General features: G+C 36.0%; 1 protein-coding gene across 2 annotated transcripts in view; it reads left to right on the plus strand.

The window, feature by feature from the left end:
* LOC126979713 (MICOS complex subunit Mic60-like) overlaps positions 1 to 15,708 on the plus strand; it is a 35,286-nt gene that overhangs the window by 8,833 nt on the left and 10,745 nt on the right. For both annotated transcript variants that reach the window (XM_050829186.1, XM_050829187.1), the window contains exons 7-10: positions 7,418 to 7,581; positions 11,392 to 11,517; positions 12,953 to 13,025; positions 13,981 to 14,069. In XM_050829186.1, the coding sequence (XP_050685143.1) occupies positions 7,418 to 7,581; positions 11,392 to 11,517; positions 12,953 to 13,025; positions 13,981 to 14,069 (452 nt within the window). The remainder of the gene's footprint in view (positions 1 to 7,417; positions 7,582 to 11,391; positions 11,518 to 12,952; positions 13,026 to 13,980; positions 14,070 to 15,708) is intronic.

A 15,708-nucleotide genomic window follows, 5' to 3' on the forward strand; every position in this document is an offset into this window, starting at 1 on the left:
TAATCAAATTGTAAACCACTTACGTTCATTGCTGCATTGAAAAATTTAGTATATCTACACATATTTAGACAAATTGTTAGTTAGTGTACTTCAAATTCACTAAAAATCATAAAATATTTTTTTTAAACAAATAACAACCGACTTCAAAAAGTGTTTTTGAAGTCGGTTGTTTTTTTGTTATTTTTTTTTTTATCATATTTAATGTATTATATTGCTTAATTTACTATACTACTGAGACATGGACACTAAAGCAGGGATCGGAATTATGCTTTTGAGATGTGGTGCTGGAGGAGGATGCTTCAAATCACTTGACCAAACCCCCAACCAATCCATCCTTCACACTCAAAGCGTAAAAACTAGACTCTCATCTTAGAGTTTTTTGGACATATCGCCAGAAAAGATGGCCACAACCTCGAACAACTGATGGTTACTAGGAAAGGAGACGGACGACGCCCCAGAGGTAACCCTATAAGATGGTCTGACCAAACCCGCACATCTCTGGATACCCAACTTCATGACGCACTGCACGTTGCCAAAGACAGACATAGATGATGAACTATTGTCATAAAGTTGAATCCTCAGAGAAATCACGACCCTCAGCAATGAGGAATACGACGCGAGGAGGAGGAATGTACTATATGTGTTTGTCCTGTCCTATAGCTGATTGACGATTTGTCTTGTTTTTACTTATTATTCAATGTGTATGGCTTCTATTAATACAATCTCTTTACTGGTGAATTTTTTGGTTTCTATTCCTGTACAGACTCAGCATTCTCGAAATTCTCTCACATCAAAAGCCAGAAATTTATCTCTAAGAAGGTGTCATTTTGCAGATGCCCTGATCTGCGATTTTGACTTTCAACCGACACTTTATATTTTCGAAGTACACACATCAGCTATGACTTAGTTAGTTATCCTCAACAATCATCTGTGAACAGGCAAACAAATAATTTTTTTTTCTGAGAGCACATGAAGATTTTGCAATTTGACCGTAAAAAGCATTGGTTGGGCCTAGCGGTTACGCGAGGATATTAACTTTATTGTATGCATGCGTTCTTAGATCTCTGTCTTGATCAGAATGCCGACTAAGCTGTTAAGCGCTTTTAACAAAGATTAGGTATACACAAAATATTTTATGTACGTGGCAATAATATTCTTAAAGCAAATACCCAAATACATTTGCGTTATTACCTACATATGTTTTAGATAGATATTGTTTTGTCTAAGTTGCTAACATACACAAAACGATTATTCATTGAATTAATGAGACTGTTTATGTCATCTTGCGGTATTCGCTCCCCATGGAATTGCAGCAAATCCTTCAGCTGTTGGGTTGTTGTCACTCCGTCCAAGTCCTTCAAAACACGTATCTGGAGCATGTCTCATGCGTGCTCGATGGGTTTGAGGTCTGGCGATTGTGCAGGCCAGGGCAATACCCGGACGTTCTCCGTTGCCAAGTATTAACTGGTTCGCCGAGCTGTATGTCAACGCGCAGTGTTATGCATTAACGTAAAATTGGAGCCAAAGGTTTGTGCAAATGGATGGACATAAGGTCTGAGAATATCCTCAAAGTAATTTTCAGCGTTCAAGTTTCCATTTACATAAACGAGTTCAGTTCGCCTGTTCGTCATAATACCCGCCCATACCATAACTGTTGAGCCGCTGTATAGATGAACTTCCTGAATGCATCTGAGCCTTTCAGTATTTCCGGGCCGACGGTACACTCGCACCCTTCTTGTATCAGGCCTAAACCCAAATCGCGACTCATCGGAAAACATAATTTTATCCCTTTGTTCCTGGGTCCATGTTCTGCGTTCTCTTCACCATTCATTTCGACGAGCGCGACTCCCGTGACGTATCGGTGAGCACCTAATTGGGCGTCGAGCTCGTAGGCAGTCGATTTCGCACAGTTTGGGGACTTACATCAACACCACTTGAATTTTGTAGCCTCAAACTTATCTCTCGAGCGGTTAACATGGGCTGGCGTCGTGCAGTCAGTTTTATGTACCGGTCTTACCGAGTGCTTGTACGAAAGCTTTCGACAAGGTATGGCATAACGGCTTAATCTTTAAGCTGTATGTACTGGCTATGCCAGACATGAACTAGGAGACTGGTTCAGAAAATGCCGGATTGAAGTCAATCCCTCAAAGAGTGCAATAAAATCTTTGGCCCCTATACCTATTGTTAAATTATATGGGACCCCTATTCCGTGGGCCAAACATTATAAATATTTAGGTGTTACGTTCAACAGTAACATGAACTTCGCAAAACATATCAGCACGGTTTGCAATGGAGCCCGGTTTGTCCTTAGCCGCCTGTATCCACTTGTGTGCAAGCGAAGCAAACTACCGCTCAGACACAAGGTGACATTGTACAAGACCATCGTACGTCCCATTATGTTGTACGCAAGCATCGTGTTTGCCCACGCGCCGCCGAGCCACTTGCGGCGTTTGCAAGTGGTTTAGAATAGATTCACGCGCACGGACACCGGAGCGCCGTGGTTCATTCGTTACGTATCGCATCACGATCTTGAGCTGCCGACCATCGCTCAACATTTCAAGGAGATATCGCGACGCTACTTTGATAAGGTGGTCAAGCACCCTAATATCTTGGTGAGGGAGGCATGTGCTTACACACCTCTAGACCACAGTCTGAACAAACAGCGGCGACTTCGACACGTACTAGTCGACCCGGACGACTAGTACGTGTCGAAGTCGCCGCTATATTATGGTTTAAGAATCTTTATTTCTCAAAAGAATTAACAATTCACTTACTGAGAAAACTTAAATTATCTTAAAAGTAAAAAGTAAGTAATTTACGTACAAAGCAAACGAGTATGAAAAGTAACAATAGAAAGATTTACTAATATCTAATAGTACAACAAAGTATAATAACACACTAATAATATGAGAATCGGTGAGTAGTCACAATTACAATTAGTCACAAACCACTAGAACAATAAATGAAATATGGCAGCACGAACAAAGTGAACAGAAAAGAACCGCGCGTCACAGAATAAGAGAAATGAATATGGCTTCACATTAGGAATGACAAGTTTGGAAAAATTTTAACTTTAAAAGTATTGTGTAGTATATTGAAGTACTTACTATGGATATTTTATGTTTTTAATTATTTATAATATTATCTGTTTCAATGATACTTAGTACTTACCCAAAAATATTAATTTTATGTTTTTAATTTGTGCTTAATTAATTCCTTTAACTTAAGAATTACATAAGTGATTTTCTTATTATTTATTTGTATCTACTTAATCTAATTTAAATGACCGAAATATTTTTAGTTATATATGATTTTAATAGCCTTTTGAAACGCAAATTATTGATGGTATCTTTTATGTCATTTGGAATATTATTATAGAGATGAGCACCTTCATACATTAAGCTATTTTTACCATAATCTGTTCTTGGTGCTCTAAGAACCAGGTTATTAGCACTCCTGAGCCATCTCTTTTGGATTTGTATCTTCTTGGTGAAAGATATTTGAGTACGTATGTCTTTATTAAGTATTTTTCTTATAAGTAAGCAAGTCTGGAATATAAATATTTGTTTTACGCTTAATATTTTTGTATTTTTATATATTTTGTCAGTCGCCGTTGAGAAGTCTTAGCCAAATAATGTTTTTAAGAGCTTGTTTTGCCTTATTTGCAAGGTTTTTAAATTTGTTTTTGCGGCTGACCCCCAGATCTTAACCAGATACTCTAGATGTGGTTTGACTAGAGAATTGTAAATTATGTATCTTACATTTGTTGGAAGACATTTAACACAGCCATTTAACGCACCTGTTAGAGATCGTAACGTAGAACAGACCTTCTCAATATGTGGCTTCCAGTTTAGTTGATTATCTAATATGAGACCGAGATATTTTTCACCTGATTTCTTGGATATCACTTGATTATTTATGCATAATGGTTCATAATCCGGTACCTTTTTATTTTTGGCCGCAAATATAACGTAATTTGTCTTATCAACATTAATTGTCAGAAGGTTACTTTGAAACCACATGTTAAGACGGTCGAGATCTGTTTGTGCTTTTTGGATAACTTCCTGTATAGAATCACCAAAGTAGAATAAAGATGTGTCGTCGGCATAGAGACTTAGATCTCCTTTTAGACCTAAAGCACTAACGCTATTTATGTAAACTAAAAAGAAAAGAGGTCCTAATATAGAACCCTGAGGGACTCCATACGTAATAGGTTGAGGTTTGCTTTCATTCTGGCCTATTCTAACTACTTGGTACCTATCAGAGAGGTATGACTTTACTAAGTTGAGTGCACTGCCACCAACCCCGATTTCATATAATTTATTAATTAGCTTTTCATGGCTGACAGTGTCAAAAGCCTTTTTTAGATCTATAAAGACTCCAAGTGCAATTTGTTTTTGGTCAATGTTGATTCTAATGTTTGTAACTAGGTCGATTGTTGCTGACAATGTATTTGACTTAGGTCTAAACCCGTACTGTTTTTCATAAAAGAAGTTTATTGACTCGAGGTAATTTTGAAGGCGATTATAAATTACCTTTTCAAAAATTTTGGAGATGACCGGTAACACAGAAATTGGCCGATAGTTTTTTTTTTTTTTTATTATTATTTATTTATCATATTACATATACCGATATAAAACTAGGTCAAATTAGCATCTAAAAAAAAAGTTGTTAGCCTACTTCCACTTTTTAAGACTGGTGTCACTTTTGCAACCTTTAAACTATTTGGAAAAGTTCCTTGATTTAGGCATTTGTTTATGCAAAGTGTAAGTTCGTTTATAATTTGGGTTTTAACACAAATCAGTGATTTCGTACTGACACCATCCAGTCCAGGGCTATTATTAGTGCTTAGTTTATCAATTATCATATTTATTTCATCAATTGATGTTAGTTCTAAGTGAAGTAGGGTCTTTGGGTTAACTTGGTTACGTGTTTCTTCGTACGGTTGAGCGTGATAGTAGATAGTGGGAACAGAACTAGCCAATTGAGATCCTATAGTAGAGAAGAATATGTTAAAATGTTCGCAGATATCCTTTTCGTTTGCTATTTCTCCAATTTCGGTCTCTAGCTTCAGTGGTTTAGAGTTTTCTTTGGATTTATTAAGAGAGAGAGAGTTGATTAGGTTCCACATTTTAGATGGCTTTTTTATGCAGTTTATAAACTGTTTCTTGTAGTACGAGCTCTTGGCTTGACTGATTTCTTTGAACTTGATGATGATCTTTAAACGTTTTTTCTATAATTTTATCATTAGGTTTCTTTCTAAAGTCCACCCAAAGTATATTTCTCTCGTTAATCAGGTTTAATATTTCTTTGTTTATCCAGTCTTGCCTGGGAGGATTTAAAATTTTATATTTAGTAACTTGACATTTCTTAAGGCTGGTTAGAAACGTCTGTTCTAAAACTGCATAGTCATGGACAATATTTAGATTTTTATTTTCCTGTATGATTTTATATAGCTTCGTGTAGTCAGTTGCAGTATATTTAGTTTTTTCAGTGCATCTGCTTATGGTCTGACATCGCAGATTCTATTATGCTTAGATTACGATCGTGAACGCGAGACCAACACCATCACCGACACCGACACCAAACCAACCACACCGCCCTCGAAGACGTAGGCGCGGCCATGTACATCAAACCGCTACCACTCGTCACTTTGACGATTTCAAGCGGCCGCAACCTAATATAATACGATTCACAATAACACTACACACAAATAGTCACACACTTACATACACTCACACATATTTACATACATATATCACCGCACTCGCCGGCGAGTGCGAATTCTCTTCAAACCTAGAGTCCACTGGTCTAACAGATATATTAGATCGTTAGTGATCTTCTCTCCATCCAGCCTAGTGAGCAGGCGGTCCGAGGTTCGAGTCTCCTTCCGAGACGCCCCGCGCCTGTGAGCTACATTTTCGGCCTCCAAGAGCCCCGCCCGGCTTCGCTGTAAAAGCCTTCAGGGCTATTAGCACAGAGGAGGTTTTTAGTCGGTAGGGGGTGTTTACACCCGAGCCCGACATATGGGCCCGTTTCGGGGTCTTCAATACGTAAATGTATTTTACTCCTCTCGAAAAAAAAAAACATTTCCACAAAATTATAGTATCTAAATCGTTTAGAAGCGAATAGATGGCGGTGAATTGTATTTCACGCCATCTAGCAGCATTTTAATAAACTCTTAAGGCAATCATGGAAATTATTTATCATATACTAATTATTTTACAGCCCACGCTTTTATAATAATGAAATATATTTTTTTGACACTATTTTCAATTTAAATTTATTAAAATTTATTTTCTATTTTTTTTGGTTGAATTTTATATAAAGCGTGCTTTTTAGTTTTTTTTTAACTATTATTTTATTAGTGTTCATATTCTTGTTGTTTGAAGTGATCGTATACAACATAAAAATACCTACGTTTAAAAAAACCGACTTCAAAAACTGAAAAGTATCAAATAACTAAAAATTTCATTTACTACACCTCTTATGCAATCCTTTACCTTTAATATAAATAAAATACTATTATTTATATGTGCCACCTATTGATAGGTTTTAAGTCAGTGCCAAGCCCTAAACTAAATAAAACTTACTATTATAAACAGTTTACTTACTGTATTTATTTAGGTTGTCTGGCCTCGCGTGTCTGTCCGCTTGGGTTCTTTTTTTCTAGACGAAGCTATCCCGCTCAAAGTCACCTTTATTACTTTTGGCTTGGCACCGACTTCAAAGTTTTCAATATATAGCACATACAAATAATAGTATTTTATTAATATTAAAGATAAAGGATTGCATAAGAGGTGTATTAAATTAAATTTTTAGTTATTTGATACTTTTCAGTTTTTGAAATCGGTTTTTTTAAACGTAGTTTATTTTTTTTTCATTTTAGTGTCATTTAATAATAATATATAATCAACTTGAATGAAAACTCCAAAAAAAAGCCGTACACAGAAAACAATTATGTCATAACAATTATGTAGACAAAATTTTTATATAAATATTCATAAAATGAAAACTACTGGGCCAAACTATGTAAAATTTTTATGGGACCAAATGGCATCTATTTCGCATCAAACAAAATAATAATTACATAAATCTCAGAGTAATCGGTGTACATACATACAAAAAATACCGATCGAATTGATAACCTCCTCCTTTTGGAAGTCGGTTAAAAACTCCCTAGACTTAAGAGCATCGTTAAGTAATCCAAGAGTTTCTTCGAATATTTCCTAGGTACCTATTTCGACTCGTGTTTTTCGCTTGTTTTCGCTTCGGAACTTTTCGCTTCCGCGTTAGGAATATTTAATGTATGAAAATTCATAAATATAAAATGAATCACAATGCATTTTCTACCTTATTTTATATTTCTCGCAACAGCTCAATGTTTAAAAAAATAACCAATTCTTTTAATTTGCAGATAGTTTAATCAAATACTTACAGTGCGAATTTAAGGCTCCAAAGGAAATAGTTGATAAAACGGAAAACTTAGTGAATCATGTACAATCAAGAATAAAGGAAGCATTAATCAAATACAAATGGGAAAATGATTCTGCCTTAGCAGTAGATGCACATTGGCAGATAGTAAGTCTATTGATATACAAAATCACAATTGGGTTCGTTGCCCTCTATGAATTTTCCAAATTTTATCATATCATATTTGTAAAGCTGTGATAGTCATAATGTTGACACCAGGAGCAAATATAAGCTTCGTATCCCTACTTCTCGGTTAAGTCGAGTTAGTAAGTCTTTTGTGGGGCGATGTATATGCTTTTACAACATGATCCTAGAGATTTTTCAAAACAAATATGTTAAGTATAGAATGTTAAAAGAATTGTCAAAAGATTTTTATATGATAAAGGCAACTATAACATAAATTACTTTTAATGATACCATAGCTTGGGAATGAAGCGACCGCCCTCGGGCTATTTAAATTTTATATTATTAATGTTCGAAACGCAGGCATAGTAGTTCGCGAGTCTCATAGTAGGGCCTCGCACCACCTCACTTTATACCGCGGGCTCTCGCTGCTCTAAACGCTTTTCTCGAAGCCAACCGCGATTGTGATATATTTGCAAATGGATGGCAGACGAGAACTGACTGTTATAAGCATTAGCGATTTGGATGTATATGTACTCGTATTAATATTGTTCTCGCCGATTAACTAATATTACTATTCATTCATATTCCATTGGTGCCGATCGAAGATGGCATGAACGCTAATACAGCCCGTTACCTTCCGGCCGCCGCAATAGACGAAAGTCATTCGTGAATTGGATTGCACCGCTTGCTTTTTTTTAAATGAAAATAAGGGACTAGACGAGCAGAACGTTCAGCTGATGATAATTGATACGCCCTGCCCATTATAATGCAGTGCCGCTCAGAATTTCCTTACAACCAGTGGCGAATCTTGAATTTGTGGGGCCCTGGGCTAATGCTGCTTAGGCGCCCTACCTAATTATTCAGCCAATTGCCATTTTGTCAAAAAACTGTTTTCTGTAGTAATTTAGGTATATATTATATATGTTAAGTACAGGAAGAAAATAGGAAAACAAAATATTTTATTTATTTATTAAATAATTATTTATAGCAAAATAAATTGACAGTTTATGAATGGTTATGTTATATCACTACATAGTATAAAACAAAGTCGCTTTCTCGTCCCTAAATCTCTATGTGCTTAAATCATCACATTTTTTCAGTGAATGAGATAGGCTATATATTTTATACCCGTGCGAAGCCGGAGTGGGCCGCTAGTAAATTATATAGCAACCTTTCTGCATTTTTCTGCTGCAAATTCTTTTATTTGGTCATCGCACTTTAAGTCCATTGTTAAATCGCAATTTTTGGAAGGAACTGATAAATGATTTAGTTGATAGTTCGACATTGTTGCCCTGTATTTGTTTTCTATATACGACATCCTGGAGAAAGAGCGCTCCGCTTCACAGCTAGTGATCGGCATCATTAAAAAACCTTTAGGTCGATATGGCAGTTTGGGAAAACATCAACAAGTTTCTTTTCATAAACTAGCCAAAAATTGTCACTACAAGAGGTATAAGATTCTGTCTTAGACTGCAGTAAGTAAGATTTTAACTGAATGCACTCATTCACTAAATGTTCGTCTTCGTCATTTGGATAATAATCAATAATATTAGGTAGGTACACTTTCCAGATGTGTTCTTAGTTTTGTCTGGCAAATTCATTAAAAATTTAAATTTTTTGCCTCTAAGTCTCATAGGCTTGGCTTCTGTTATTTAAATCGATAATCATCTTATCCAAGGCAACGTTAAGCGTGTCCCTTTTAATTTTTTCTGCGCCGTTTACTGAGTTACTTATCTGAAAATTTTGAAGTAATGCGTCTCTTATTTATGTCACTGTAGTCTGTTCCCACACTAGTTCTTAATTTTTTAGCTATCTCTTCGTATTCCTTTGGCTTCTGATCTGATTGTTGCCTTATGGTTTTCAGGAACTCTTTTAATGACACAATTATATTATTGCCTTCACCAAAGCAATGTCGAAACCAGGGATCTGTACTTTTTTATTAAATACATTAAATCTCTCCCAAATTTCTTCCCATAAAATAATCAAAACTGCAATTTCTAGTTTCATCAGTTCATTAAATAAATTTCGTGCCGCTTTTCCGGAATCAACTTTTTTATCGTCATTTTCGCCGAAACTATTGAGAATTTTCAGACTGCCATCATAAGTACTTTTTAAAGCTCTGACAGCATCATAGTGACAAGACCATCTGGTCTGGCTTAAACTTTTTAACGTAAATTTTAGTTTTGTTTCACGATTTAACAGTTCCCACATATGGGTCGAAGCAGAGAAGAAAACGTATAGTTTTGGCACAAGTCCCCAGTAATAGACAATACACGGAATACACCGACCGAAAACAAGCGACGGGGAATTCCCCTTACGTTTGATAGATGCGCACACGGATTGATTGATCGCAGCCAACCTTATGATCGGATTTTTTTAAATACTACATAATTTTTATTATTGACAATATCGTCTATTGTTTTCAGTTCGCTTGGGGGCCCTCTGTATCCATGGGGCCCTGGGCTGCAGCCCAAAAAGCCTTTAAGTAGATCCGCCCCTGCTTACAACTGCGCTCGTCACCTTCGAGACATAAGATGTTAAGTCTTATTTGCCCAGAAATTTCACAAGCTACGGCGCCCTTCATACCGAAACACAGAAATGCTTACACATTATTGATTCACGGCAGAAATAGGCGCCGTTGTGGTACCCTTAATCTAGCCGGCATTCTGTGCAAAGGAGCCTTCCACTGGTAGACTTGCTGATCGCACGGCAAATCAACTCACTCGCCGACCGCGAGTTGATGGAACTCGCGGCATCCCGCATTTACTTGTGATAGTATGTGATTATAGTAGTAGTGATTCGGTTGTGAAGTTCCCCGTTAAGAGACGATTGAAGCTTCATCTACGCACGAGCAAACCATCTTCAACCTCTGTGTTATTCCAGGTTTGTGCACTTTCTCCTTTAATCAATCCTTTTGTTCACGTCTTTACTTAATACCTCAACCTACAGTCCATTATAAATTCTACAAATCATTTAACCAGGTTAATAACCAAATAAAAATATCCAAATAGCTAATGCATATAACGTAAATTTTGTATATATTTACTATTATTTGTGTACACAGTAATATTATTTGTTTTTTAATAAATTACTTTAACACTGCAATTGGCTCACGCAGTATAAATAAATACATACATTATAACGAAAATAATAATAAAAGAAAATTTCTTGCTGTCGTTCTCTTCGGATCTGAGGCATAAATTTTTCGATTTAACGTAGTTTTGGATATTATTAATAATAATTAAAAGGTTTATTTGGTTCAAAAATACAGAAATCTTATTACTAATAACAATATTATGGACATTACAGAACCAAAATGTATTCACTAAATGATTACATATTCTATTTGAATATATATAAATCCAGTGTACAGATGTTTGTTCCCTGTGAACTCCCAAACTAATAAACGGATTTTCCTGGGGATTACCTCATGAAGTACAGTTCAGTCCAACTTGAGAGATAGGATAGTTTGTATTTCAATTTAGACATATTTTCTATAAGATAATTTATTGACGCACGGTTTGACAGTTCTGATGTGAAACAATTTCATTATAACAACAGGGAGCATATTTTCTTGATGTTATCAAAATATTATTGAGAAATTCATAAAGAACAGTATTGCATTTATTAGGTACAGAACAACTCTCGGGTCAGCTAGTTTTGAATATAATTATTAGAATTTGAATTATATAATTGTGTGTGTGTTGTTATTAGTATGTTATTGAGTGTTAAAGGATATATTAGTGTAGTTAACGTTTATTCTCCGTTGATCACCTTACATCGTCCAAACAGGTTGAGCAAGCGGTAGACAAATATTTGTTTGAGAATCAGACCATGTATCCAGAGATTAATTACGTGGAGAATCAGCTGCAGCTGAGAGGAGATCCAGATTTACTGTTGTATCATTCATACCGATATGTAAGTATTTGCATTCAGTTATGTTCCCCGCAAGTTCGTAGAGGGACAGATTGCCCTCGCCACAGATCAGACACTGCTAATACAACTCACACTCACAGAGTTAAATTTTTACTTTTGACAATGAGGGACAAGACGAGAAAGACGTTCAGCTGATGGTAATTGATACGCCCTGCCGATTACAATGCAGTGCTGCTCAGGATTATTGAAATTGTTGTGGGTTTTCCCAAAAAAACTGAGACGCACCACAATTGCGCTCGTCACCACATACGATGTTAAGTCTCATTTGCCCAGCAATTTCACTAGCTACGGCGCCCTTCAGACTGAAACACAGTAATTCTCACACATAACTGCTACACGCCAGAAATAGGCACCGTTGTTGTACCCATAATATAGCTGGCATCCGGTGCAAAGGAGCCTGTGCCTGGAGGTCCCAGTGGTATATATATATATACCACCGTGTAGACCAACAAAGGGTGCGAGAAAGAAGATCATCTCTAACGGAGACAGAATGAGATAGAAAAGGAAAGCGAATTTATAGTTACTGTGGCCGATTTTGATTGACGATTTGTAAACAGTCAGCCACACTTGACATTAGCTCTATGAGCACACATTGAGATATCAAAATTGGTCACGTTTTATGATAATACTATTATCGTTCTGTCAGATCATCTATGCTCACAACTATATAATTTTTTATACGAAAATAAAAAAAAATCGCGATTGTCACTTTGATACGATGTTAAGTGTCATTAATTACACTAGTTACGCTATCCTTCAAAATGGAACAAAAATAGACCTTACACTCTACTGCAGGGGCACCAATTAGTTTCACTTGGGGACCATTGCGATCCGCACAACATTTTATGGAACCTACAAGAATAACTTTTACTAGTGCCGCATGTTAGCTCTATAAGTCCTGAAGTATGATTTAAAAACCTATTACTTTTTAGAAAAATGCTGCCATATCATGCCGCCATAAATAAATTTTAACAATTTAATTTGTGATATTTTTTTGTTAGATTTCTTTTTTTTATAAGAAATCATAAGATCATATTAGAACTTGTCCACAATTCTAAAAAAAATAAGACAAAGAATTCAATCGTAGTATTTTTATTTCGACGCGTTTAGTAATATAGTCACAATTTCTCGTACAACTCTGAATGAGCGGCGATATCTCAGCACGAATCTATCATAAATCACGTTTTTTATTTACAATAACCAAGCTTGTTTATCTAGCAACCCGTAACATAAACCGCACAATGATACCTCTACTATTGTAAGCACAAGTGGCTACAGCGCGAGCGTCTCAAGTGACCGGCGCCAAGACAGCAGAGCAGAAAGCTTCTGCAAGCATGTGTGGCATATCAGAGGTTAAGTGCAAATTGAGGTTAAAATATACATTCGTTGATGGCTCACATACAACTAATTGTTTTAGTCGCAGCGGCTGAAAGAACAGATGAAGGAAGCCGTTGAAAATATGACAGACCGAGTAGAAAGGGGCTATCAAAGTAAGTATATAATAACACAAGGGAAATAAGTGTATTATCACCTTTGATTTACCCTTCATGAAAAGTGTTAAATGGTGAACAATCAAGTCATCAAGTACATAATAAACAGTTCATAGATAGAAACACCCTGACTGCGTTACCTTAGATCATCGGCTCTCTAGGATGTGATGCTACGAGGGTACACTGATTTTCATTTTTCTAAGAATCAACGATTACGCACTTATGATTTGAGATGAATCGGATTGTACTCAGTTGATTGGCCGGATTCCAGATATCCAGCTTAGGAAAATTCGGGCCGTAGAATCTAACTAAGAATGTAGTATAAATGTTATAAGTGCTTATTAAACAGATGTAACTAGCCTAGACATAAGTTCAACTACAAATAAAAATGCATTCATTTTTATAATGTAACGTTATCTTCATAAAACTTATACGTATTCATTTATCCGGCTCGAAGGACCAATTTGACTATGTAAGAGCTGTTGCTACAATACGAAAGTCAAATGAAAGATGTTGGTCAGAAATGACGTATATATTTTATGTTAAAAGGATGTTTTGTGAATGTTAATGAGCACGCGCGGTAAGTATTGGTTACGAAATCGTACTGACGTTAATACTTTGGTTATTTTTAGAGGTTATTTTACAACTTTTTGAATCGTTATATCTCAGAAATGGTGGGTCGTAGGAAAAAAGTATCAGTACTTTGTTTTATAGATAATCTGATGATCTGCTATTTTTGTCTGGGGATTTTTTTATGAAAAAACTTACCATTTTGCTGAAAATCGCGATAAAACTATTTTTTGTTACTTTTGACCTCGAGTAAAATTTGTTCCATACACGGGAATGATGGGGACCTTAAACTTTTTATTAATAATTATGTTTTAACAATATTACTGAACATTTAAGTATTTTGGTCTAGATTGACCAAACTAAATATTGTTTTCTCCTTTTGAAGTGCTACCTCCAGATAAGGACAGAGAGGCAAAAGTTAAGAACATGTATAATCACATGAAGGCTGCACTAGATAATCAGTACAAACAGCGGGTGAGTATTATTTTATAGTTTCATTTATACGTGCCATTTCATTTATACGTAGAAACTTGTGTCTTCCATCGAGTCCTCTCTTGAGAAGGTCGCGAAATGGGGAAAATTGAACCTTGTCCCATTTAACCCCCAGAAGACTCAAGTTTGCGCGTTTACCACTAAAAAAACCCCATTTGTCGTATCACCGCTCTTCGACAACACTTCCCTCAAAGCCTCGCCTAGTATCGGAATACTGGGTCTCGAAATCTCGAGCGATTGCCAATTCTGTGGCCATCTGGAGGGCAAAGCCAAACTGGCTTCAAAGAAACTGGGCGTCATAAATAGAGCACGGCAATACTTCAAGTCGGCCCACATTCTAGCGCTCTACAAAGCGCAGGTCCGGCCTCACATGGAGTATTGCTGTCATCTCTGGTCTGGCGCACCCCAGTATCAGCTCGATCCATTTGACCGCGTGCAACGCAGAGCAGCTCGAATTGTCGGGGTCCCAGTGCTCCACTTTTAAATAATTTAGAGTATTTTTTAACATACTCTATAAAAGATGTATCATGATGATCTCTCACTATATAGTTCATATAACCTTTGTCTGCTCCTATGAATGCCAGCTGTTGCCCAATCATTAAATGACAAGAGACCACCTGATTTGACTGTCTTTGAAGTAAATATAGAAGTAAACTCTGTTTTAATTATTTTAAATAGCATATCATACATTTCATTAGGATTTATATTATATTTCAATGAATCCAAATTTGAGAGTTTAACTGGCACATTACCTCTATATTTCTCCATTCGTCTATTATTCACAGGAACAAACGTAAACTTTTTAATTTTATTACATTTATTGACCTCAATATTAAAAGAGGCTAACTGGCCAAAGTGGTCTGAACTCAGTTTGTTTATTATTGCCTGAGAAATGGGTTTATAATTCGAGAATATGTTATCAATACAGCTTTTGGAGGTGCCGGTTACTCTAGTGGGCTCTAAGAAAATATTGGTTAAATCATATGATTTGAACAAAGATCTGAATCTAATACTGGTGGTGGATTTTTCTAATAAATTAATATTAAAATCACCACATATCATGATATACTTCTTCGACTTACATACTTTTAGTAAAACCTCCTCCAATACACTTTCAAATAATTCATATACTTCATCTGGGGGTCTGTATATACTGACAACAATGGCGTGATCAAGCTCTGCACAGGCTATTTCAATGGTACGTTCAACAGAGAAGCCTACAATATCTTCACGTTCTATGAATTTAAATAATTTACTTACAAGTATAAGAGAACCGCCACGTGTAGCCTTTCCTCTGCAAAACTCACTTGCCACCTGATGACCACTGAAGTTAAAGATGAGCTCAAATTTTCTGAGCCAGTGCTCTGTTAAACATAAAAGTATATCTTTATGATCCATAAATAACTCCATTTCAAGTTCTTTACCAAATAAGCCTTGCATGTTTTGGTGCATCAGGTTTGCAATTTTACAATTATTACTTATTCTAGTACATGATAAATTACTTGTTTTTACACTGCTAGAGGAGTCCCCTATTGTCTTATTGTTTACTTTTTTGGAAAATATTCCAAATCTTTACTTAAATTAGTACACTGCTCAATAGAAGCAGTGGTTATTAAATTAA

Source organism: Leptidea sinapis, chromosome 4 (genome assembly GCF_905404315.1).
Source record: "Leptidea sinapis chromosome 4, ilLepSina1.1, whole genome shotgun sequence".
Taxonomy (NCBI): Eukaryota; Metazoa; Arthropoda; class Insecta; order Lepidoptera; family Pieridae; genus Leptidea; species Leptidea sinapis.